General features: G+C 43.8%; 1 protein-coding gene across 1 annotated transcript in view; it reads right to left on the reverse strand.

Moving 5' to 3' along the window:
• CLINT1 (clathrin interactor 1) overlaps positions 1 to 25,970 on the reverse strand; it is a 447,297-nt gene that overhangs the window by 244,177 nt on the left and 177,150 nt on the right. The window contains exons 4-6 of the mRNA XM_069199652.1: positions 25,243 to 25,351; positions 5,429 to 5,593; positions 1,648 to 1,825 (exon numbers count right to left, since the gene is read on the reverse strand). Coding sequence (XP_069055753.1) covers positions 1,648 to 1,825; positions 5,429 to 5,593; positions 25,243 to 25,351 — 452 coding nt within the window. The remainder of the gene's footprint in view (positions 1 to 1,647; positions 1,826 to 5,428; positions 5,594 to 25,242; positions 25,352 to 25,970) is intronic.

Consider the following 25,970-nt stretch of genomic DNA (forward strand, 5'->3'; position numbering starts at 1 on the left):
GGGTGAAATTATGGGGGATACTTCCTTGCGGGTGTGGAAAGAATGAGAAAGTACACAGTAGCTCTTCTTCCTTTAAAGCACTGATCGGTGTGTGTTCTCATCAAAGATAAAAGACACGTAATAAGGCATATGCTTGAGTGACACCTGAACGTGTCAGAAAAAGTCGGTAGATTTTATTCACACAGGTTGCTGGATTACCACACTAGTGCTGACCGCTCTGTCCAGGCTTAAATGGATGACATATTTGGCAGCATCCTAGCTATCTTGAATGATTTGTGCCAAATTGGCATAAAATTATTCTGGGACTGCCAGCAATCACGTTCAATAATACTTGGGATTACCACCACAGCAAATAGCCGGCAGTGACTGACCTGAAGTCAAGGCTAGCGCAAGAGAACATCCTAGTCCCAAAAGCCTCAATTCTTTTCGACTGTCTATCCTGGAGGCAGTGGAAATGAGAAGCTTTAAGGGATAATCCTGCAAGTGGAGGCTTGTACAACCAAGAAGCAATGTCATTCCTTACAGGACTTCTGGATGTGCAAGGTGACCTATAGCTTGGCTCACATTTCTAGATCACTTTCTGGTGCATCAGGGCACACTTCCCACACAGCTTTGAGTCGAGGCCTGACAAGAAACATAGCTTGAGGGATTTGTCACAGAAATCTGTTTACAGCAGTCCTTCCAAGGCTTAAACACAGTAGTTTCAGAAGGGACAAGTTCCCTTGCACAGTGGATATAAATGCTGAGACAAAAAATAGTCAACTGGTGAGAACAAATAAGAGCTATCTCCTGATCGGTGTATGAAGGCGCAGAAAGAAAGAACCGACATCAGCACACTGATGTGGTGAGCATATGTGGCTCCAGTCATCACTTCTGAGGCCCAGCAGAGCCAGTATGGAGTCACAGGATGCCACCTACTGATGCAAGCAGGGTAATGCTGAAAAATCTTCTGGACCCAATCAGGAGCCTGGGGATATTTCAAAGGCAAGGAATATGCAGTTAAAAGTAGCCATCAGAAACCAAGATGACACCCCTTCCAGCATTGCTTGGGAAGACTGGAAGAAGGACACAGTACCAGAAAAAAGGCCATACACAGTGTATACAAATGCCAAATATGTCCTGAAAAAGGAGCCATAGACCATAAAAATCCCAAAGAAGCTGGCTGGTTAAGTATTCAAAAACATTTCAGTATTACAAGAGCATACAAGGTGCGGATTCCAGGGGAAGACTGCGAAATCAGTGTATCCCCCTAGGCAACAAAACACACCATGTCATCTGACGAAAGAAGAGACTGGCATCAGTAAACAGGTCAGCAGTAGAAACAGCGAGAGTGTTAAGCAGAGAAGAAGCTAGCAGCTGTGATTCTGAGTTTTAGATTTAGCAAAGGGATAACAACTCTGAATCTCAAGAGCTTAAAGAAAGAGCAGCTTGATGAGCTTGCACAGAACAGATTCCAGGTGGATTGGTGCATTCATACACACATGCAACACTAGCTGAACACAAGGTTTAACATCAAGTCTGAAGTACAGTAGTAGATTGTAGCAGCTCTCTCAGAGAAATGTTGATATGGGGGAGAGGCAGCATGGGTTACTTGTTTTTGTAATAATGTAGCATGCTTGTTGTATTTGGACAATGCTATACACGCACCTGCATCTCTCTGGTGAGTCCTCTCGATCTTTCCTCCTAAACTTGTTAATAGTGTCATCAATGGTGCTTCCAATTTTGTCACCAAGCTCTCCCAGTTTGTCACTGAAGGGGAAGCCAGTCTTATTCTTGTCCCATTCCTCATCCCATTTGGACTTTGGTTCTGAATCGTACCGTTCACCTACAGAAGGCAGCAAAACACATGAAAACTGAAGGTCCAAAATGTAGCAAACTGCCTGGCCTTCTGTGAGCCAGAGAGCAAGATGAGGAGACACTATAGAGACTGAAATGAAAAACAGCAAACAAAAGGTTCCAGAAGACACTAAGAGTTGTCCGCTGGTTGTGAGGGGGCACAGCAAATAGGCAGGAATATGAGACAGACCTTGAACACACATGTAGTGTCATTAAGTATGCCTGAAAGAAAAGGATGGATAGGAAGTAGGACCAAAACAGAGTGAGGAGACTATCAGTAACAGAGCACATGTGTTATTATGGGATACCCAGCACGGAAAGAGGCATAGCACATCAGAAGAGGCTGAAGGAAAACAGGTTGCACAGAGTGCTCTTCAGAGCAGAGTGTGCCAGAGCACCAAAGGTATACAAAATCTTTAGAAATGGGAGGAGAAATGTGATTGGGAGGGGAAACCGTATGCTTTGGAAGGGGTTGGGGGGGAGTATGCTTTGGAAGGGGGATATAGGGTGGAGGAAACTTATTTGGCAAGTATAAAAAGAAAGCCTTGGAGAAGAAAGGAGGAAAGGTGAGGAAAGAGCATAATGCTTTGAAGTGTGGGAAGGGTAAGGAAATCAACAGGGAATACTGTTAAGGGCAGAAAGGACAAAAGATGCATGAGTATGTATCAGTTGACAGGCAGCGGATCTCCTATAAGAGGAAACAGAGTAACTAATAAAGACCACTAAAATGTTGTGTAGCACTGTGCAGTCATCAGCAAGCAGTACTAGGTCATAGTTGTATTCAAATAACAGACCAAGCAGTGAATTCAAGAGGAATAGGATGGGGTCCTGCATGGCAGCACTTGAATCACAAATTAAATATTGCTCACCTCATTTCTTGATCATTGCAAGCTGCTAGAGTAATCAATACAGTGCTGGCTTCTCATACTTCAGACAAGAGCTTTCTCTGCACCAACTGTCAGTATGATACATTCATAGCCTTTAGGAAGGCTAGGGTGCACAATGCTTGGACGTGAGAAAGAATAATGGAAGGCCATTATTATTTCCTTATTTGGAAGGCCATTATTATTTCCTTATTCTCATTGGCTGCAACGGGCTAATGCAACAAAACACTTAAGTAATATTTAAAACTACATTCTAGGGTGTCAAAGAAGCAAATGTCACTGCCCAGAAAACAGGCACAGTACGAGAAGCCAGCACTGCAAAGCACAAAGCAGACACCCATCGAGAGATTCAAGTGCGGTGACCTGTGTGTGCCACACAGGCAGCCCAGGAACAAGCAGCATCAGGATTCAGGGGAGCACAAGCAGAGAGCAACACTGCAGACACCAGTTTTCTTGAGAATACTTAAGGAGCAAGGAGACGTCTGCAAGGAAGAACCTGCCAGAAGCCTGGAGTAACGCATAAGTCCATCTTGCTTGGAGATGTCTAAAAGTGTTGTACTAGTTGGAGGCACACAAACCCCTCTTACAGAGAACTGTTTTCAAAGACCTTTTGTACCCTGACAAATTGTACATAACTTTCTACTAGAGTGGCGCTACAGCAGGGGCGAGTTGGGCAGCTGAACATATGCAGCCCTGACCTGTAAGGTATCTCCACATGGGTGATGCACAGAATCAGGGACCTGAAAATATGTGCAAATCCGTCCAAAACGGTGGAGTATTGCAGAGAGAAACTGGCCTGGGCAATGAAAGACGCAAGACTACTAAGAAAAAAATGATTTATATAGAAGAACCGCTTTAGGGCTTAGAAAAAAGTGAGACTGCACAACACAAACGTTCTGTAAAAAGGAGGGACATTCGGGGATAGAGTGATGCAGGAGCCCACCTAGCAGGAAGATGTAGTTTGTAAGAAGCAGAATTACTTGAACCTTGCAGCCATTTTGCAACAAGGTTTCTACAAGGAGGAATGCATCCAGGAACTGGACTGCAACATCGGCTAGTTAGCATGAAAGGATATTAAATAAACAAAACATTCCAGGGAACTGAAATAATGCTTAGAGTCTACTTGGAATCTACTGTACAAGCCAGCACAAAAGAAGTTGGTTCCAAAGTAGCATGTACTGCTATACTACAACTAATACGAATATAAATAATTAGCAGAAGCGAATAAGAAATATAAACAAACTGATTTTACTAACTTCCTTCAGAAATACTGTGAGGGAACATCTGACAGATTACCTTCAGTGGTGCTATACAAGGGAATGTCTCTTGCATTACAACCAGTAGTGCAATTTTCCAGAATGTTGGTGTCTATGATTATACCACGCGGAGAGAGAACCTAATCGAATAAAATGTGAAAAGTGGGCCATCTGTACTCCACAGATCGTCACTCCGACCCCTGCTCTTAGAATCAGATTTGGTTAGAAGACCCGACAGCGACTGGCACCAGTCTCATAAAATAAATAATTACTGCAGCCCTATGTATCTTATTCACATCTTAAATGATAAAACTTAAAAGACTATTCATTTCTGAGTGGTATGTTTTGACACCACTCGGTTTAATATTTGGCAGGAAGGACTGCTATGCCCCTATCCCAGCAGGAAGATTTGTCAAGTGTACTTTTCCCGAAGCATGAGAATCACAAGGTTTGCTGCTTCTCAGCTCAGTCCCCAGTGAAGATGGGGCCCAGAGGTCCAAAGGGCTCAAAAGGATTGCCTGGTCCACAGATAAAAAAAAAGGCTGCAAGGTCCGGTGCCCAGTTCAAAAGGGCAGCAAAATCCTGGACCCAGATCTGAAGCTCCACAACATCTGGTCTCCAATACAAAAGGAATGAGAAATGCAGGCCCCAGATCAAATGGATTGCGAAGAGCAGGCCTCAAATGAATGGGACACAAGATTGGATCCCCAGACTGAAGGGCCGCGAGGTCTGGTGCTCCATATCCAAAGGGCCACAAGGTCTGGTTCTCCATGTCAAAACAGCAGTGAGGTCTGGTGTAACAGACTGAAACTGGAAGTGAGTTTTGGTATGACAGAGCCAAAGGGCTGCAAGGTTTAATAGCTGGTCCCAAGGTCAAAAGGGCTGCAAAGTCTAATTCTCAGGAAACAAGGACTGCCACATCTAATTCCCCAGACAGAATGGCCTTTTGGATCTACTCCTACAGGTCTACTCCCCAGAAAGAAGGGAATCACAGGACCCGCTTCCGGTGACAAAGGGAGGGAAGATTTACTTCCTAGTAGAAGACCAGAAGATACAGTCATCAGAAGGAGATACAGCACTGGGCTGAAGCCTGATGCAAAGTAAAATTAAGGGCCAATTCATTCTCACCTCAGTTTTCACCAAAATGAGGGGTTAAAATATAAAAATAAAATAAGGTTTGCCCCCTGCACATTCTTCAGACAGTGGCTTAGAAAGTGCTAATTCAGACTTTCTTAGCAATGGTTGTAGTAAATCAACAAACAAATGTTAAGATTTTTACATCCCCTAAATGCTGTTTGTCTTTGACTGGTGGAGGTGTGGCATACATATGACAAAGGTTGACTTTGATTATGCTATGCACCGGGCACCCTCTCCTTGCAGATTCTCTGAGTGCTCTATCACCAAATTACAACTGCTCTTCTGACCTCCCTGTCCAACACACACAGTACTCACTGTATCTGAACCCCCCAACGCTGTCTGAGGACACCCCAATGTATTTATCTTTGTTCTTCTTGGCTTTTTTTCGCTCTTCACGCAACCGGTCGTCATCCTGAGCAAATTCCACCATTTCCTTTACCTTCTGACGTATATTTACCCCTTGGTCCTTGCCACTTTCATCTGTAATAAAAAAAGAAGACAAACACTTTACAGCGTGATGGAATCAGCAGATGAGTCAGTAGACTTTAATCCAAAGCATTACAAAAACAACAAGCAAAGTCCCAATGGCACAGAGGATTCTTTATATAAATAAAATCTACAAACACCTTGAACAGACAACTGTACAAAATGTTTCTTCTTTTGAGTAAGAGCAAGAAGTCATGCAGCATAGTGAGCTCACAAGAGATCCTTCCGATCCCCATTTAAAGATATTGAGTTTATTACTACAGAGCCCAAAAGAGAGCACCACGTACACCCCTTTAGCTATTTGTTTTATATCATTATGGTGAATTAAGATGAAGCTCAACATATTACTTGTTTTTTTCTGTTTAGATACTCCTTCATAATTTCTTGCTCTGCCATTTAACTCTAGAATTGGCAAACTAAGTTCAGGTTTTTAACAGTTGCAGTGTCCCCTTAATCATCAGTTCCACAAAACTGTGATACGGAAAGATAACTAATCGTAGACAGACTTAAGAACATTGAATTTCTCTACAAAACACATCTATGCCTGCAGTGTTTTTGAAATGAGGGCTTCTAGAAGTAAGTTTCCTTACATCAGGATTGTTCCGCTTTGGACCATGATAAGAAACCTAAATCAGAGGCCTACTTAGCATTTCTAATTATATAATCGGCCATCTGGCCTGAATTCAGTTTTTTTACCTGGCAATTTGTCAACTCCATAACGTACTTAAAATTTACTAGATCTGTTTTTGATGTCTTCAAATTTACTTTCTAGATTCTTCAATCTATGGGTTTGTTGTTGTGCCTGTTATTCTTTATCTTCCAAGTTCTCGATTCTATTAATAGAGGCTAAAGTCTTTCTGATTTTCCCAAACGCCTCTGAAAGTTAGACTTTTTCATTTAAAAACTCCACCTTCCTAATTGGTTTCAGTTTATTGGACTTGTAGAAACGTGCCTTTCTGACAAGATTACCTCCACTTTTTGCCTGGTTCCCGATGTGATCTCGACTGAAAGTCCACTGGGTTCCTGCCAACCAGGTCCCCACCGCCAGATCTCTTTTCCAAAACTCTACAATTGTGTCCCCAAATGGCAAACCTTTTAGCACCCTCTGCAAGTCCCTAGTAATGGTACCCCTGGTGCCTAGGGCCTGAGGTACTAAAAAGGGTCCCTATGGGCTGCACCACGAATTGTGTCACCCTAAGGAACCCCTCACCAAGCACATGACATGCTGCCGTCGAAGGCTGAGTGTCTTGGTGCAGACAAAAGTGAAAACACGACATGCCACACAGCTTGTGTGCAATGTCTTCTAAAACCACAAGCAATACATGTAAGTCACCCCTAAAGCAGACCTTACAAGCCAAAGGCAGGGTGCATTACATCACGTGAGGGCATATCTGCAAGGACAGATATGCCCCTGCTATGACCTTATCGATTCCTAGTCATAATAAGTGGGCATGGAAGACATTTTAAATGCATGTGCTGGACACTGGTCAATACGAGCTCCCCATCTACATGATGGCTTCCCTGAAGATAGGGATGTTTGGTATCAAACATCTCATATTGATAAATCCAAACTGATGACCTTAGAGGTGCCCCCTGAAAACCTACCAGCCTCTGGTGTGCTTGCTGACTAGTATGAGCCAGCCTGCCAACCCCAGACACAAGCCTAACTCCCCAAGGTGGGAGTCTTTGCTCTCAAGCAGGCAGCCACAAACCCTGCCTTGGGAGGGGTGTTACACACCCCGACCCAACAGCATGAACTGCAAATATGCATTCCAAGAAGCCCATCGCACTTAGTATGTAGTTCTGGCTTACCTCGCAAGGGAGATGTTGACCCCTCCCCCTCTACTACAGGGCCCATTTTTCACCTGGACAAGAAAGAGGGACATTTAGGAATAAGAGAGGTGTGCCTACCACTTGGGTCAGTCCCACCCACTAAGGTAAGCTGCCCGAAGTGGAAACCACATTTTAGAATCTCCCAAACTTGGTGCTGGCAGATTTAGGAATTCTGGGACAGTTATGCCCACTTCCCACAGGAATGGGTCCTATGGGGGTGTAATGACCCCAGGGGTAAGTAGCCCATTGGCCACTTCACTACACTCCCCGAAAGGCCACTAAATTCAGTATTTTGGGGAGTCCCTGGCACCAGAGAAGCAGATCCTGATGATTTAAGAAGATTAAGGACACTGACGAGCCGCAGAAAAGGAGAAAAAGAAGATGATTTGGTACCAATGCCGTCGGCCTGTCTGCATTCCTCATCAAAATCTGCACCAAAGTTCACTAGTCCTGCAGCTACGACTCCAGAAACCCGGGAGGACTGCCTGCCTTCAATAAAGACTCAATACCTCCAGTGAACAGCGGACCTGTTCTCCTCCAACCTCCAAAGAAAGGACTCTGAAGCCTCTGGAAACCCCAAAACCTGATACCTGAAGCCACCACTGCACCCATAGCCGCTGGCCCAAGATGAAGTGGGTCACTGGTCAAACCAGGTTCTCCAGCCCTCCAGAATCCAGGTCCATCAGGGTTTTACACCTCTTGGACTCCCTGAAGATGCCTGCAGCCTCTGCACACAGCCCGCCTCTACTGCAACCAACACCTGAAGACATCTCTGCACCTGTCACTCCTGAGCCGTGGAGAAGTGGACCTAAAGTGCCTACCTGTGCCTGAGCATCCCGAGGCCTGAGGCCTGAGCCCCGCTGTTGGTTCAGCCTGACTGGCTTCCTGGCCACAACCTGCCACCTCTTTTCGCAGTGACCGATCCCCACTGAAACGCATTGGGCACCGGATGTGATTTTGCCTCCTGCACCCGGCCCCCTCTGCACCTCTGGGTTTGTACTGTTGGTGCTGCCTCGGTCCCTGCCCACCACTCACCTTAAATCCTGGAAATTGGTCTTGTAAGTCGCTGTACTCTACCTGGTTGCAGAACTTATTTTTCCTCAGAAATTGCACTAGCTGTCCATTTTTCAAAGTGAAAAGAATATATATTTAAAAACGTGCTGACCTGAATGATTTTTCTCTGATGCCTAAACATATATAAAGATGCTTGCTATTTTTATAAATTGGTGTGGATCTTCTTGAGCTGTGTGTTTCATTTATTGACGACTGTGTATTCGTAGAGGTTCTGCACTCCTCTGTGTTAAGCCTAAGGCTGCTCGACCAAACTACCACCAAAATAGAGCACTTTGGGATTGCATAGCAAGTCCCTGTCCCCTAACTGGGGTATCCCTGGACTCTTTATATGATATATCTAGTTATTGATATACCACATAAAGAGCCAGCTTCCTACAGGTCATGATTCCTTTTACCTCTTCAGAATATTACTAGAAAAAGTTTTTATTGAGCTTTATTCTCTTCTGGGGAAGGGTTCTCACTTGATACCCTTTCTTTTCTTCTTTTTAAAAAAAAAACATTTTCTCCTTTAGCTTTCACCAGTAGTCAAGTTGCTGTTCCTTCCATACTGGATTCTTCAAGATCATTGGTAGCAACAATCTGTGGGCTGATGTAAGAACTGAAACATAAAGCCCTCCTGTACGACATGTTGCATCATGAGGTGCAGGGCCATGTACCCTTGTTTTAAGGTAATTTATTTCCGCTCTTTTCAAGCCCCTTACTTGGTCTTTTAATCTCTTATCTTCTTTTGTCCCTTTAATGTTCTTTTTGTTGCAGACTGCATCTCTTACATGCTTCTGTTGAGTTAATTCATCCCTGTTGTTCTTTTGTGTTGCTTCATAAGCTTTACTTCAGCCCTTATATTCTTTCATTTCAGAATTACATGTAAGATTTTGTATGGTAGGGGACGCGCTGACCAAGAACGGAGGGGACTATGTATCCCAGACTGCTTTGAGGCCCCAGGAGCGGCCATCTTTTGTTCCACCTGCTCCCACTGTCAATCCAACGAGCAATATAAAGCGCGAGGGGGCATACCGCAGCGCGGGACTCACTGACCGAGACCGGAGGGGACTACATATCCGAGACTGCTTTGTGGCCCCAGGAGGCGGCCATCTTTTGTTCCACCTGCTTCCACTGTAAAACCAACGAGCACTATAAAGCGCGAGAGGGCATACCACAGCGAGGGACACACTGACCGAGACCGGAGAGGACTACATATTCATCTTTCTTGTAGGTGCAAGTCTGGAATATCTCCTCATAGGCCGACCAAACAGTCCAACCCAAACTTCAGCAAAGGTAGTGCTACTTATGCAATGTGAGGGCGTACAAATTGGGGCAATGATTCTAATACTGGGCTGTGTAACCCCCCAGTACCTAAGCTAGGAGCACTTCATCGAGAATACTGCAAACCTACTTTGGAGAGCCGCCACAAGAAGGGAAGGCAGAATGTACATCTAATCCACAAATCCTATCACATAACGATAGGGCAATTACCCCAAATTTTGGGCAGCATGTTGAGAAAGATCTAAGGCCCTCCAGGGAAAATGTAATTTATTTAACAACTGTCCGAAACTGTCCAAATTTAGTAGGGAAGATGAGGACTCCCTTAAAAATAACGTATCTACTGGATCAGGCATAAGCGGCATTGCTTATCCTTAATTCATTCAGATATTAAGAGGGTAGAAAGGATGCCGGGAATCGTGGGAGGTATGATGTTACTGCTTTGACATTAAGGGACAAGAGACTAATTGATAGCCTAATCGCCATGGAGCTGAGAGCTAGCGTCCCCTTTAAAACTGCCATGAAATTCAGTTTAGATAATACACTCTCCTTTAATCACAGTTACAAGGAACCAACAAAGAGATATGGGATCATCAACAATAAATAAGGGAGATTCTGACCATGAGGCAGTAGATTGACTGATCCAACTAGACTTATTAGGCCAGGAAAAAACTATAGCTAGAACATTAGATGGAACCCTGGATGAGAATAATCAACAAGCTAAGAAGGGAGAGAGTACAGAGGAGCAACTGCCTGGAAGTAATGGGTTGATAATATCTCGGGGACCCATGTTAAGTGCTATGCCCCCATCGGCTAGGGGGTCTGTTGCCATGGTCTCGTGGAATGTAGGGGGCCTAAGGAGTAAGCTTATAGACCCTGATTGGCATAATTATATTGACCAATTCCACTTTTGACTCTTTCAGGAGACTTGGTTAATGGAACCACCCTATAAATTGGGCTATAAATATTATACTAGTGCCACCTTTGCAGCAAGGAGGCGGCCATTCGGGGGACTGGTTATATGGGTGAAAATCTCCCTTAATGTCGAAATAAACAAACACGATGCAGGTTCAGCCGACATTCTATGGGTGTCATTAAGTGACAAAAATAAGATTATATTTTGAACAGTACAATTACATGGGAGAGGATAGTAACCTTTAAAATAGACAATAGGAGAGGAAGTGACCACTTTCCGTTAGTTATAGAACTGAGAGAGCGTCTTCTAGATCTAAGCTCCACGGGTAAGGATAGGGTGGAGTACCAAACTATTGTTAGTAACAACCGTAGGACAGTAAAATGGGCAGTAATATTGGTCAATTTGGGTGTCATGACAAATATATACAATATATTTGCAGAATTATGGGAACCTCACGTGCATAAAAGCCTCACTGACATCCCGTTCTTAGATATCCATCAATCATTGAGTACAGCCCTGTGGCCCTACCTCACCAAACAGATACAACAAAAGGCGGAACAAGGCAGGCATATCTTAGGTCGACCAATCCCTGGTATACTGCTGAATGCAGAGAGGGAAAAATACTGCTACTAGAAGCCTTAAAGCTGAAAAATCCAATAGCAGTGCAGCAGGCAAGGGCTGATTACAGGAAAATCCTGTCTACTGCAGAGAAAAACTGGGAAGATCAAAATGGGTCTAATCTCCTTGAGGCAGCCAAATGCAAAGAGACAGTATCCTTTTGGAAGATAGTCACACATGGTAGAAAAGAAGGGACATCTGATACCAAGCATCATATAGATCCCAGTACGTGGGTTAATCATTTCTCGAATCTCTATTTAGACTCGTCAGAGCACAACCCACATCTCTCCCTGCCTAGGGAACAACCTATCTGGGGCAAATCATTAAACATACATTTTAGCCTGGGGGAAACAGTGGTAGCTATAAAAGCAATTAAAATAGGCAAAGCCCTGGGCTTGGATAAGATCCTTGGGGATCTACTTAAGCATAGTATAGATGTTTGGGCACCTTACGTTAACCTAGTGAGTAACGCCTTAGCAAGGGGAGAATCAGTCCCTGAGACGTGGAAAGGAGCGGAAATAATCCCAGTTTATAAAAAAGGATCCAGGCAGCACCCTGGTAATTATAGGCCAATCAGTTTGATTGATATGCAAAAAACCTACGCCATACAGATATTGAATAGAATAGCTGACTGGATGGAGGGAAATAACATTCTAACATCATATCAAGCAGGTTTGATACTAGCAATCGACTAGCACAATCGACCAGGTCTGTAGGCTATTATGCATAATGTGGAAATACTCCAAACTGATGTGGGGTCATCTCTACATTGCATTTGTGTATTTACGTACAGCCTTAAATCTGGTTCCGAGAGATATCTTATGGGTTTTGTTAGGGAAACAGGGCATGCCAGGGAACCTTCTACATCAGATAATTTGGTTACACAAAAATACCTATGCAAAGGTTCGGTGGGGTCCAAATGGAGAGTTAACAGATCCAATTCCCATCAAGATGAGAGTAAGGCAGGGTTGTGTGCTTACCCCAACCCTTTTTTTCCCTTTATATCAATGATCTGGTTGACTATCTTACACAGAGCGACCATGATTCTCAAAGATTAAATGGAGACTCGGTTCCTGCCCTCCTCTTTGCAGATGATACTATCTGATTATCCCAAATCCCTTAAGAACTACAGACTCTTTTGGGAAAATTCTGCAAATATTGCATGCTGAAGGGGCTAGAAATTAATACAAATAAAACAAAATATTTGATTGTTAAACCTCATAGATGGCTCAAAAGAAACATTTTGATTAATGGGTAAGAGCTGGAGCGTGTTAAAAAGTTTAATTATTTAGGGATATTGTTGGATGCCAAGCTATCCTGGACGTCACACGTGAATTAAGCAAAAGCACTCTAGGTCCATAATTCTACTGTGATAAGCAACAAATATAACAATTCAAGAACAGAAATAGGCTCCCCAGTGTTTGAGGTCTATAGATATAAAGTGCAGACAGCTGCATTATATGGTGCTGAGCTTTGGGGAACAGCAAACCTGACACATTTAGTGTCCCAAGAAAACAGCTTTGCAAGAGGAATATTAGGATTGACAGTATCTACACTATTGGTTCCTCTCTTTTATGACCTAAATATTAAGCATATAGGTCATTTAGCAGTTTTGAGGCCAATGCTTTATTGGTGTAGGTTATGGTCAACTCAAGATCAGATCCATTATAGGCAAGCATTAATCGAGCTAATGGACCTGAACAAGTCAGTATTCTTCCCCGGGCTTTGCCAAATAAGGTCCTGGTTTCGCAAGCTTGGGCTTAAATCTTTTTGGGACAAATCCTATACTCTTACGACACATTCGAAGAGCCACCTAAAGCACGTTTATTGGGATTATCTCTTGAATTATCTTTTTCAAAACACAGGTCTAAGAAGACCAACTTCTCAATTCTTGGCTATCAAGCCAAAACCAAGGTTTGAGGAATGGCTAGTTCTCTCGTAGGAGATTTCCATGTATAGTCATAAGCACTGAATAGTTCCGCGCGCCTGCGGGGACCCCGGAGCACTGGTGTGAAGTATATTCTTAAGTGCAAATATCAACCCTTTGAAAAAAGGTTTGTCAAAAAACACTTAAGAATAACACTGTGCAGCCTATGTGAACAGCTACACAGGCCAAATTGTTGAAAAGAAAAAAACAATATTAGTGTAAATTCAAGTTCAAACACCTATTTATTTTAGAAATGTAATAACAAGTACATTCTCATACTTTATTTACACCTCTGATGAGAATACAACAATGCAGGGCAGTGTAGCCCATAGGCTGCCATTATACAGAATGTAAATAGAGCTGTGCCTTTAAGAAAGTAAAGTCTTCCTGTATCCCATCATGCACAGCAAAAGGCAGTTGCCTCAGTTCTTTTTTCCGGCTCCTTCCGACAGGACCCTGAAGCATTGAGCTCTACCTCACAAAGTTTTTTGTGACAGAAATTCATTTAAAATCTTTTGAATTTCAATTTCACTCGACGTTTTTAACATTGAGTGATCATTTCCTACTATTTTCTGTTAAATTCTGACAGAATTTTGAGGTTTTTCTAGTTTAGAAATGCCTTCACTCTTTGACAAATGTCCTTCTTGTGGCAGAAAAAAGGCTAAAACAGATCCACATAGGGTCTGCATAATTTATCTTCCATCCAGCCACAAACCGGAGTCGTGTGACATCTGTAAAACCTTCTCCAGAAGAACTCTTTGTGATAGGGAGAAAATCCGACTTCAGGCGAGAGAGGACATGAGAAAAAGTGGCCATTCCACCACAGAGCGAGGAGAAGGTCAGTCTTCTACCAGGGCTCAACCTGTTTCCTCTATAACTCCTACCAGACCTGCTGAAAAATGGCACAGGTCTCCGACGACGTCGAGGGCGTCGACGTCGAGACAGGGAACGGCGCCAACATGTTCGCCGTCGAGGAGTGGTTCGCCGGCGAGGAAAAGACATTGTTCGCCGTCGACAACCATTTCGCCGTCGAGACGGCGTGGACACCCGACGTCGAAAGGATCTGGGTCGCCGTCGAAACGGCGAGGGCGTTCCAAGTCGAGGAGATCCGAGTCAGGCTCGCCGTCGAGGGCGATCGACGTCAAGAGAGAGTACTCGCCGTCGGAGACGTTCGCCGTCACCACAACGACGTCGAGGGTCGTCGTCGAGAGGTTCTCCACGGCGAGAGGAATCGACGTCCAGAGGCACTCGCCGTCACCGCGCTTCGACGTCGAGGAGTGTGTCGACGTCGAGACGACAATCAAAGAGGCCTAGAAGGGTTTATGCAACGTCGGAATCCTCGGCCTCACTTATCCTGCTTCCAGCGTCTCCACAGCTCTCGCCTCAGCAGTCGCCGTTGCCGCAGACACCAGTAACACCTACGGCTCCTCTTCCGGCTCCTCCTTCAGAGTCTGTTCCGAGGACTCCAACGCGATCTGTAAGGCATTCTGGACATTCTTCTAGACATTCATCTTCCTCTCGGCACCATCGCCATGAATCACGACAGAGATCTCAGCATTCACATCATAGACATTCTTCTTCGTCTACACGGGACTACTCTCCAACCCTATCGGACTCACCGTCCCCGAGAGTGTCCCCCATAGATGATGTGAATACATTCCAGGAGGTCTTAGTGCGAGGGGCAACCAAACTGAATATCCCGCTGGCGGTGCCGGCTCCATCGACGTCAGTAATCTTCGAGACCTTGCATCACAGGACATCTTCAAGACCTTTGCTTCCACTGGTTCCGGGTCTTATTGAGCCGGCAATGGACATTTTTCTTACACCGGCTGCAACAAAGTCTGCTCCTTCCAGACTTATTAAAAAATACCGTCCACCAGAACAAGATCCTTTATTCTTGAGGTCGGACCCAGTACCGGACTCTGTGGTTATAGTGGCAGCAAAGAAATTGCATTCTACGTCACCGTCTTCCTCTTCACCTCCAGATAAAGAGAGCAGAAAGATCGATGCTGCAGGAAGAAAAGTATGCTCTACTGCATCCATCACCATGAAAGCAGCCAGTGCCACTGCTTTATTAGGGAGATATGATCGAGCCCTCTGGGACTCTGCACTGCAGTTTGCGGAGCATCTTCCTAAAGACAAAAGGGAAGATTTCCTGGAGGTCGTGGGCGAGGGAGCTATGGTTTCTAACCAAGTTATAAGTGCTGCGGCGGATTCTTCGATACTATCCGCACATAACTATGCTCACGGAATAGCGCTCAGGAGACATGCATGGCTGTGGCTTACATTGCTTAAACCTGAAGCACAGCAGAGAATACAAAATTTACCTTTCTCAGGCTCCACTTTGTTCGGCTCTCATGCCGATGACGAGATGGCCAGAATGAGGTCTGAGCTGGATACCTTAAAAGCAGGAGGCATGGAACGACCGAAAGAACAGCGAAAGGTATTCCGCCCATATCAACGAAGACTGTTCACCCACAGGTATCAGACTCCACATTGGATGTCTTCACACCCCCAGCAACAGCAACAGCAGCAGCATCATAGGGGTTTCTCCACACAACGAAGGTCGACAAGGGGTCGTTCAACACCTCAAACTCAGACAACTCGACAGGCTCCTGCGTCTAAGCCCTGAATCTTTGCTTCCCCCTTCTCCGTTATCCACTCCAGTAGGGGGAAGTATCTCAAATCAGCTGGACGAGTGGCTACGCATCACAACAGACGCCTGGGTATTGAATATTGTGAGACATGGTTACGTTCTCAGATTCACCAGTCCTCCACCATCTGTTCCACCCAAAACAACCAGGCGACACCTCGAAGCTCTTCAGTTAGGAGTCACCATTCTATTACAAAAAAGAGCCATAGAACCCGTCCCGATCAGCCAGCAAGGGAAGGAGATTTATTCGAGGTATTTCCTTGTGCCCAAAAAAGACAAGCAAGAGTTTCATCCCATTTTAGATCTAAGGACAGCAAACAAGTGGATTCGCAAAGAGAAATTCAGGATGCTATCCTTGCACCAAATTTACCCACATCTTCGTCAGGGCGACTGGCTCTGTGCAATAGACCTTTGTGACGCTTACTTTCATATTCCGGTGAACAAGAAACATAGAAAATTCCTAAGGTTCACCGTCGGAAAACGTCATTACCAATTTGCGGTTCTGCCCTTCGGCCTCAAATCAGCGCCGAGGACTTTTTCCAAATGCATGGCGGTGGTAGCCGTCCACTTGAGGAAACATCGAATATTTGTCTACCCCTATCTAGACGATTGGCTCATAAAGGCCTCCAGTTATCTAGAGGCACAACAACATTTCAAATGGACTCTACTACTGTTACAGAAGCTCGGTCTTCAAGTAAATCTCCTGAAATCCACAGCAACACCTGTTCAGAGGTTGCATTACTTAGGGGCCATTATAGATACCAATCTAGGAAAGGTGTTTCCTTCAGAGGAACGACGATTATCGATTCTCCAAAAGTGCAAACAACTGCAAGAGACTCCACAGACCACTGCAAGAGTAATAGCTTCTCTACTGGGCTCAATGGCGTCTTGTATCCATCTCGTTCCCAATGCTCGCCTCCATATGAGACCATTACAGGAAAACCTGGAGGATCAATGGAGTCAACTAATGAACGAATGGGAGAGCAAAGTCCTCCTTTCTCCCCATGCCCTACAGTCCCTCAAGTGGTGGTGTCTACCCGACAATCTCTTGGTGGGGATTCCGTTCCAACATCAGCCTCCAGCTCAAACCATCGTAACAGATGCGTCACTGCTCGGATGGGGAGTGCACATGGAACATCTTCGAGTCCAAGGCAAGTGGTCACAGAAAGAGAGTCTCTATCATATCAACCTGCTGGAGCTTCGCGCAGTCCACCTTGCGCTCAAAGCTTTCCTTCCCTCTCTGAGAGCGGAAACTCTCCTTCTCCAGACGGACAACGTGGCCACTATGTACTACGTAAACAAACAAGGAGGCACCAGGTCCAGGATTTTATCCAGAGAGGCTCAGACAATCTGGCATTGGCTTCTAGCCAGGAACATGTCGATAGTAGCAACTCACCTGCCTGGCATCCAGAATGTTCAAGCGGATGCTCTCAGCCGCGTAATGGACGAGAACCACGAGTGGGTTCTACACGACGACGACGTTCATTCCATTTTCACACTATGGGGTACCCCCTCTATAGACCTATTCGCAACCCCAGAAAACAAAAAATGCCAAAACTTCGCCTCCAGATATTACCATCCAGGGACACTGGGGATATGCCCTGTGGATAAGCTGGTCAGGAGCATTTCTTTACGCCTTTCCACCGCTTCCCCTGATTCCGGCGGTCCTCCAGAAGTTATCCAGTGCTCAGACCAAAATGATCCTGATTGCTCCGGAATGGCCACGCCAATGGTGGTTCCCAGACCTCCTTCACCGGTCACTCAAACCACACATCAGGCTCCCTTATCGTCCGGACCTGCTCACGAAGTTCAGAGGGCAGATATCCCATCCCAACCTCTCATCGTTGAGTTTGGCAGCATGGCTCCTGAGCTAGTGCAATATGGACACTTGAACTTACCTCAGGATTGTATGGAAATCCTGAAAGAAGCAAAGCGTCCTTCCACACGATCCACTTATGCAAGCAAGTGGAAGAGATTCTGCGTGGGGTGTTTAGACAACAACATTGACCCGATATCCTGCGGAGAGGAGTCTATTCTGCCATACTTGCTAAGTTTGGCAAAATCGGGCTTACAATTGTCATCAATAAAGGTACATTTGGCGGCTCTAACAGCATACAGAAAGAGCCCCTCACAAACTTCCTTTTTTCGAATCCAGTTATTAAGGACTTCCTGGAGGGTTTAAAAAAGGTTTTTCCTCCCATTAGAAGACCATCTCCTCCATGGGAACTGAATGTTGTCCTATCGCGTCTGATGCTACCTCCATTCGAGCCAATACATAAGGCATCACTTCAGCATCTCACATGGAAAACTGCTTTTCTGCTGGCAATCACTTCAGCGCGTAGGGTCAGCGAAATCCAGGCCCTTTGCGCTCAAGAACCCTACACGGTTTTTCATTCTGCGAAAGTGGTAACGAGGACTCATCCAAAATTTTTACCGAAAGTAGTCTCCGATTTTCATGTGAACCAAACCATTTCATTACCAACTTTTTTTTTCAAAATCCAGCTACTCCTGCTGAGAGAACTCTGCACTCTCTGGATGTAAAGAGGGTTTTGAAATTTTACTTGGACAGGACAAAATGCTTACGTAAATCACAACAGCTTTTTGTTAACTATGGCCCAGTTAGAACAGGGTAGGGCACGTCTAAGCAATCATTATCCAGGTGGATTGTTTCATGTATAATGTTATGTTATCAGTTAGCGAACAAGTCCCTCGGTGCTAGGCCAAAAGCCCACTCTACTACAGGGAGTGCAGAATTATTAGGCGAATGAGTATTTTGACCACATCATCCTCTTTATGCATGTTGTCTTACTCCAAGCTGTATAGGCTCGAAAGCCTACTACCAATTAAGCATATTAGGTGATGTGCATCTCTGTAATGAGAAGGGGTGTGGTCTAATGACATCAACACCCTATATCAGGTGTGCATAATTATTAGGCAACTTCCTTTCCTTTGGCAAAATGGGTCAAAAGAAGGACTTGACAGGCTCAGAAAAGTCCAAAATAGTGAGATATCTTGCAGAGAGATGCAGCACTCTTAAAATTGCAAAGCTTCTGAAGCGTGATCATCGAACAATCAAGCGTTTCATTCAAAATAGTCAACAGGGTCGCAAGAAGCGTGTGGAAAAACCAAGGCGCAAAATAACTGCCCATGAACTGAGAAAAGTCAAGCGTGCAGCTGCCACGATGCCACTTGCCACCAGTTTGGCCATATTTCAGAGCTGCAACATCACTGGAGTGCCCAAAAGCACAAGGTGTGCAATACTCAGAGACATGGCCAAAGTAAGAAAGGCTGAAAGACGACCACCACTGAACAAGACACAAGCTGAAACGTCAAGACTGGGCCAAGAAATATCTCAAGACTGATTTTTCTAAGGTTTTATGGACTGATGAAATGAGAGTGAGTCTTGATGGGCCAGATGGATGGGCCCGTGGCTGGATTGGTAAAGGGCAGAGAGCTCCAGTCCGACTCAGACGCCAGCAAGGTGGAGGTGGAGTACTGGTTTGGGCTGGTATCATCAAAGATGAGCTTGTGGGGCCTTTTCGGGTTGAGGATGGAGTCAAGCTCAACTCCCAGTCCTACTGCCAGTTCCTGGAAGACACCTTCTTCAAGCAGTGGTACAGGAAGAAGTCTGCATCCTTCAAGAAAAACATGATTTTCATGCAGGACAATGCTCCATCACACGCGTCCAAGTACTCCACAGCGTGGCTGGCAAGAAAGGGTATAAAAGAAGGAAATCTAATGACATGGCCTCCTTGTTCACCTGATCTGAACCCCATTGAGAACCTGTGGTCCATCATCAAATGTGAGATTTACAAGGAGGGAAAACAGTACACCTCTCTGAACAGTGTCTGGGAGGCTGTGGTTGCTGCTGCACGCAATGTTGATGGTGAACAGATCAAAACACTGACAGAATCCATGGATGGCAGGCTTTTGAGTGTCCTTGCAAAGAAAGGTGGCTATATTGGTCACTGATTTGTTTTTGTTTTGTTTTTGAATGTCAGAAATGTATATTTGTGAATGTTGAGATGTTATATTGGTTTCACTGGTAATAATAAATAATTGAAATGGGTATATATTTGTTTTTTGTTAAGTTGCCTAATAATTATGCACACCTGATATAGGGTGTTGATGTCATTAGACCACACCCCTTCTCATTACAGAGATGCACATCACCTAATATGCTTAATTGGTAGTAGGCTTTCGAGCCTATACAGCTTGGAGTAAGACAACATGCATAAAGAGGATGATGTGGTCAAAATACTCATTTGCCTAATAATTCTGCACTCCCTGTAGAGGGAAGGCAGCTACTACAGCCTTGATGAGAAATATCCCTTTGGCAGAAATATGCAAGGCTGCCACTTGGAAGTCGGTCCATACCTTTACTCAGCATTACTGCCTTGATACAGACGCTAGGGCAGATGCGCAGGTTGGACAGGCCTTGCCTAAGAACTTATTTGCATAACTTTTGTGTTTTGGCAGTATTTTTTCTGTCTACTCCACCGCGGTTATGGGGATGGGCTTCTAAGTCTATTCAGTGCTTATGACTATACATGGAAATCCCCTACGAGAGAAGGAATGGTTTCTTACCTGTAACTCCAGTTCTCTCGTAGGGGTATTTCCATGATAGTCATAAGCAACCCTCCCTCCTCCCCGGTGGAGTTCACATAGAAAAGGTTGCCATAAATATTGTTGATGTTGGTACTCCAACAAAGGTTGTTCCAGGTTAAAAGCCTTAAAAAAGAACTGAGGCAACTGCCTTTTGCTGTGCATGATGGGATACAGGAAGACTTTACTTTCTTAAAGGCACAGCTCTATTTACATTCTGTATAATGGCAGCCTATGGGCTACACTGCCCTGCATTGTTTTATTCTCATCAGAGGTGTAAATAAAGTATGAGAATGTACTTGTTATTACATTTCTAAAATAAATAGGTGTTTGAACTTGAATTTACACTAATATTGATTTTTTTCTTTTCAACAATTTGGCCTGTGTAGCTGTTCACATAGGCTGCACAGTGTTATTCTTAAGTGTTTTTTGACAAACCTTTTTTCAAAGGGTTGATATTTGCACTTAAGAATATACTTCACACCAGTGCTCCGGGGTCCCCGCAGGCGCGCGGAACTATTCAGTGCTTATGACTATCATGGAAATACCCCTACGAGAGAACTGGAGTTACAGGTAAGAAACCATTCCATATAATTCAGCCAAGGTGGGCAAAATCACTATATATGAAATTCAGATATGGAACCCTTCAAATTAAGGCATTTACTACTAAATGGGGCCCCCAGAGTGAGGACAGTCACAACTTTAATTGCAGGCTATGCAATATGATCACTACTGAAATCATAGAACATGTTCTATTGTTTTGTAAAGCTTATGAGAAGCCTAGGAGGAAATGGATTCAGCCAATTTGTTAAAATCTAGGAACTACAAAGAAGCATTAAGACTATTAAGGTCCAGCACCATTCCCTTTATAGTATTTGGAATAAGTCGCTTCCTGCTAGCAGTATCATATATTAGAGATCGGGAGGGCCTGAGGCTATAGAGTAATGTAGGCTGTACCGAACTCTTATGTTAAACTCCTATGTTAAGATCCTAGTAAACTGATTGACAGCATTGGGATTAAATGTCTTTTTATGATTATAATTGTATATTGATTTTAGGACTACTAATTGAAATTTATGCAACTGCCTTTATTATTTATTTATAAGATTATTTTATGATGTTCTTATTGTAATATCCTTTTATGGCTTATAGCCGAATAAAGGTTTGTTTGATGATGTATGTTTAGCTCCTTAACATCACCAGTCATCTATCATTTCCTTAGCCTGTGCCTTTCACTCCTTTCTTAAAGGTTTGCAGATATTCCAGATCAGTTAATTTGGCCTAACCATTCTGGTCCTGAGCCGGATTCTCTACTTCAACGTTCCCCACCATAATCTCAAATATCTGTTGTTCAGTGCTTCCTGTTATATGGTTTTCCAATTTGCCCACTGAAAGTGACTCCGTTATTTTTTGGGAGTGATTGTTTTTTTTACCTGAACTGGTTAACCAGTCTCTTATGTAGAACACTAGGGATGCTACTGGATTTAGGGATGAACCCAGACCTTTGCCCCTGCCAATCAAGTTATTGTTACTATTCTAGCTCAGTGTTCACCTTGGTGGTGGGGGTAGATGGGGAGGAAGAGTAATTGTTTGAAAAATGCTCTCAATAATTGTCCACAACAAATTATCCATCAGTATTCGAAGTTTCCTTCAGCTACTAAATCCAAGTTTATGCAAGCACTTACCTGCAGTGTCTAGACATGTTTTATCATTTCTAGACAGAGCAGCACCTCGTCCCAGCACAATTCACAACTCGCACACAGAGTGAATTCATTTGCTTGTATGCCAATTGCCATGAACTATGAAGGGAAGAGTTGCAGCAATGGTTTAGAAGAAATAGTTTTTTTTACGGTAAATTCCATTGTGACTCTCTCTCAAGACTATATAAATGAGGACTGGAATGTTCTTACACAAGATATTTTCAAAGGAACCAATCCACTACATCTTGAAGACCATTAAATATTGCTGTTTTATGAAGGATGTGTGCAGGACTATGCTAGGAAGATCTTTACAAGGGTGCTATCGATTTTCACTAAACAGTGCCTTTTCTGCTTCTCAAAGGCCACTGCAGCATCCTGAACCAGACTAATTGCCTAGTTTGTAATCTACCCTGTCTGAGGTTACCAAAATGCATATCCACTGCATGGACATTTGTTTTTCCAAATCCCTAAGCTTGGCAAAGCAGCAGACACCAGCAGTCATAACAGCAGCTGAAAAGGGAAAACCCACTGGACTGCTTATAATCAATTAAACAAGTTGAGGAAGTATGGTACGATCTATAGGTGATTAGTGCTGTGGTGCAGAGCACCTGCAAGCATTACTAAGGATACATCAGAAGCCAAGATGCATCTATCATTCAAGTAGTTTAAATAACTTATCTGACCTAGCATTCTGTGACACATCCTAAAACTACCAGTTCTATGGTTCGGTGAACTGTTCTCCTGAGTAACCAAAACCAGACTTTGAATCTCCTGTGGTGGGCTTGAACTGTCCCTCACGCCTTCCCACCACAAGCGTTATGGGAAACATGCAAATCAACCATTGTGACAGTTCCTGTGTTGTCACACTAGCAAGGAATTGTTGTTTGGTGACTTTCTTCACCATGATCACTGCAAGGAAACACCTACTTGAACAAAAAGTTTAATCCAAGTACTTCCAAGATGGGAACCCACGAAATCCGTAAACGCAGTCAACATTGACGTATTTGCTGGCTTGAGCCAAATATACTTTTGGCTGCGATTCTAAGCAAAGGTCTTTTTAATGCACAGCCTATTGAACAGGGCTTTGTGGGGTTGTGCAGTCAACCTTAGCAGTATTTCTAGGGGAAGATGCTAAAGCCAACACACCAGTAAAATAGGAATTTGTGATTATAAATTACTTTTATTGAATACCAGACATTCAACAAGCAGAGTTATTTTCAGTGACTGCCATCTTGTGCTTTGTTCTTACTATCTAACCATCATATCATGAATTGGACTGTGAATACTGTACATGCAGTGCCATGGACTGATCTCTTTCATGCATCTTTGCTGTCACATGATTGTGAGCTGACTAATGCTATGTTACTTACTAAATGTATGATAATAACAATGTACCCACACCCAACATTAGCTATTACAGGATTGTTTGCTATTTTGTTTAAGTTGAAAAATAAAATGGTACAAAAGATTTTGTGCTTTGTTTAGATATCTCTCACATTAATTCTGGCCCAAATGAGCCTGGTGACTTTTTATCAGTGGCAGCTCCAGTGTCTTGCATTCTTACTTCTTGATTTTTTCCATGTATGGCTTCACAAATTATTTTACAGCCTTAAATTCCACTACATGAGTCAGTATTCTCTCTAGTCTTCTATAGGTAAGTGTTTTTGCATTTGGCCTGGAGTCAAATACAGTTCAAAGCTTGGCAACTAAGCTCCAATACATGTAAACTGGTCTTTCATGTAGTACCGTAGCTGAAGGAGATTTTAAAGTTCCTTCCAGGTGAGAGGGTTTTAAAGGTGGGAAGGAAAAATCAACTCCCTGATAATCACATCTATCAGTCAGGCAAAGGGTAACCCCTAATATATACCTCTCCAACAAAAATTTTTTCCCTATTAGGCTTTTTATAGTCCATGCAAAAGGCACTCCTGCTATAACCCAGAACATTAATAGTATCCCCAGGGATGCTGTGCAATACCGTTAAGGTCCAAAAAGCAAATGAATCTTAGCATAGTTGTCAAAAAAGGCCATTTACACCCAAACACTTTTTGATAATTTCACACTGCGGATCATTTAGCTTTTTGAAGCATAAGCCCTCTGTTCATACAATTAAGTACATTTATGCCAAGAAACTGTCAGCCTATCCCAACCCACTGCCGCCTTGTTAAGAGATCACTTTCGCACACTAAGGAAAGCACACATTTACCCAAATTAACACATTTTTTAAAGTAGCCCAGCATCGTCAACACCCAGGCTTTACTTTTTGAAAGTGCTAATTACAAGGATTAAGTCTCTTGCCGCAAAACCAAATTTAAATAACATCATGGAAAAAGCAGTGAAGCGCCTAATGAAATGCACCTTAAATGTGACCAGGCCATATTCAGATTACGCTCTTGTCTGGTTACACTTCCATTTTCACGTCATTCACATTCAGCAAAGTGCGCTATCATCAGGCACAGACTAAGCCCTAATCAGCACACTAAAGCAGGACCCAATTTCCATACGGTTCTCCTTCATGTTCAGCACAGAAAACAAGACTCATACCTAACTTCATCTTCAGTGTGTACATGCACACACAGCTACTATAGAGCCATACTATGTCCATACACAATCAGCACTTTCAGGCCCATATAAACTGCCTCAACAGGTCACACACAAAGGCCCAGTTAAAAGCCTTACTCTGTGCCATCCTATCAGCCTGGCTCTACTGCCAGCGCAGACAAGGCTTGATGAGTGTCTTGAAAGCTATGTATGTTTAGAAGTTGGAGAGTCCTGTATAATTAAAGGCATCCTCTCATTGTCCCCAGGAGGCCCAGCTCTGTGCATATTTTAATAGAAAGCCCAGGCTACAGCGGTGTGGGCTCTGTTAAGTCATGCAGCTCTGAATGTTCTTGGCTGCACTAATTAATACTCTGGGGCACACATCCTGGCATCTTCACGGCTCTTATTGAGCAGCTCTTTCCTAACAAGAACATCAAGACTCCTGGGGCTCATATCTGTGACTGACAACCTCAGGCCATGCAGCCAGCTTTCACTGGCAGAAATAACCATCATGCTCACCTACAAAGTGGTAATTTTCCAAAGATCGCAAGTCGTAGATATGCTCCCGGGCGCTGGTAACTACACGCTCAGACCCATTCCTGATGAGGTAAGCCAGCAGCAGCAGTGACTGGAAAAGAGGGCATGGAAAGAGATCATGAGAAAACAGTACACAACAGTAGGAGCTCTGAACAAATAGCATTAATATAATTTGATAGAGCTGTTGATTGACATATACTACCGCCCACTTAAAGCTGTTAAGTCAGTCATTCTTTCTTTTAACTACTATTGAAGGGAGATTGGCTACAGCACTTTGGGGCCATTGGTTACATTTTAGGCACAACAATCCCAGATTTTCTTCAAATCTGGAGCAGAAAACCACAACAGAATGTGAAACAAAAGGACAGACTGCTACTGCCACATTCCATTCTTCTTTAGAAGTCTCTACTAGTGGATCCTTTTGTGACAAACATTGCCTTCGCTTTCTTACTTTTTCCTAGCATGCTGCATTTCCAATTCAAACTGAAATTCATGAGAATTGTTCAATTCCACAGAGGGCAAGGCAGCTTGTGACAATTCAGCCTTATATTTTCTCTGTCCTTTCACCGGTAAATTACAAACAAAACAGACAAGACTTTCTTATACATCCAGTCCTTTACGTAATACTTCAAACAGGCAGAAGTGTTGGGGGTCTGAGCCCTAGGCTGCTAACTGCAGAAGCCATAAATCAAGCAGGGGTGTTGGGAGAA

The sequence above is a fragment of the Pleurodeles waltl genome, chromosome 7, assembly GCF_031143425.1.
Source record: "Pleurodeles waltl isolate 20211129_DDA chromosome 7, aPleWal1.hap1.20221129, whole genome shotgun sequence".
Classification (NCBI taxonomy): Eukaryota; Metazoa; Chordata; class Amphibia; order Caudata; family Salamandridae; genus Pleurodeles; species Pleurodeles waltl.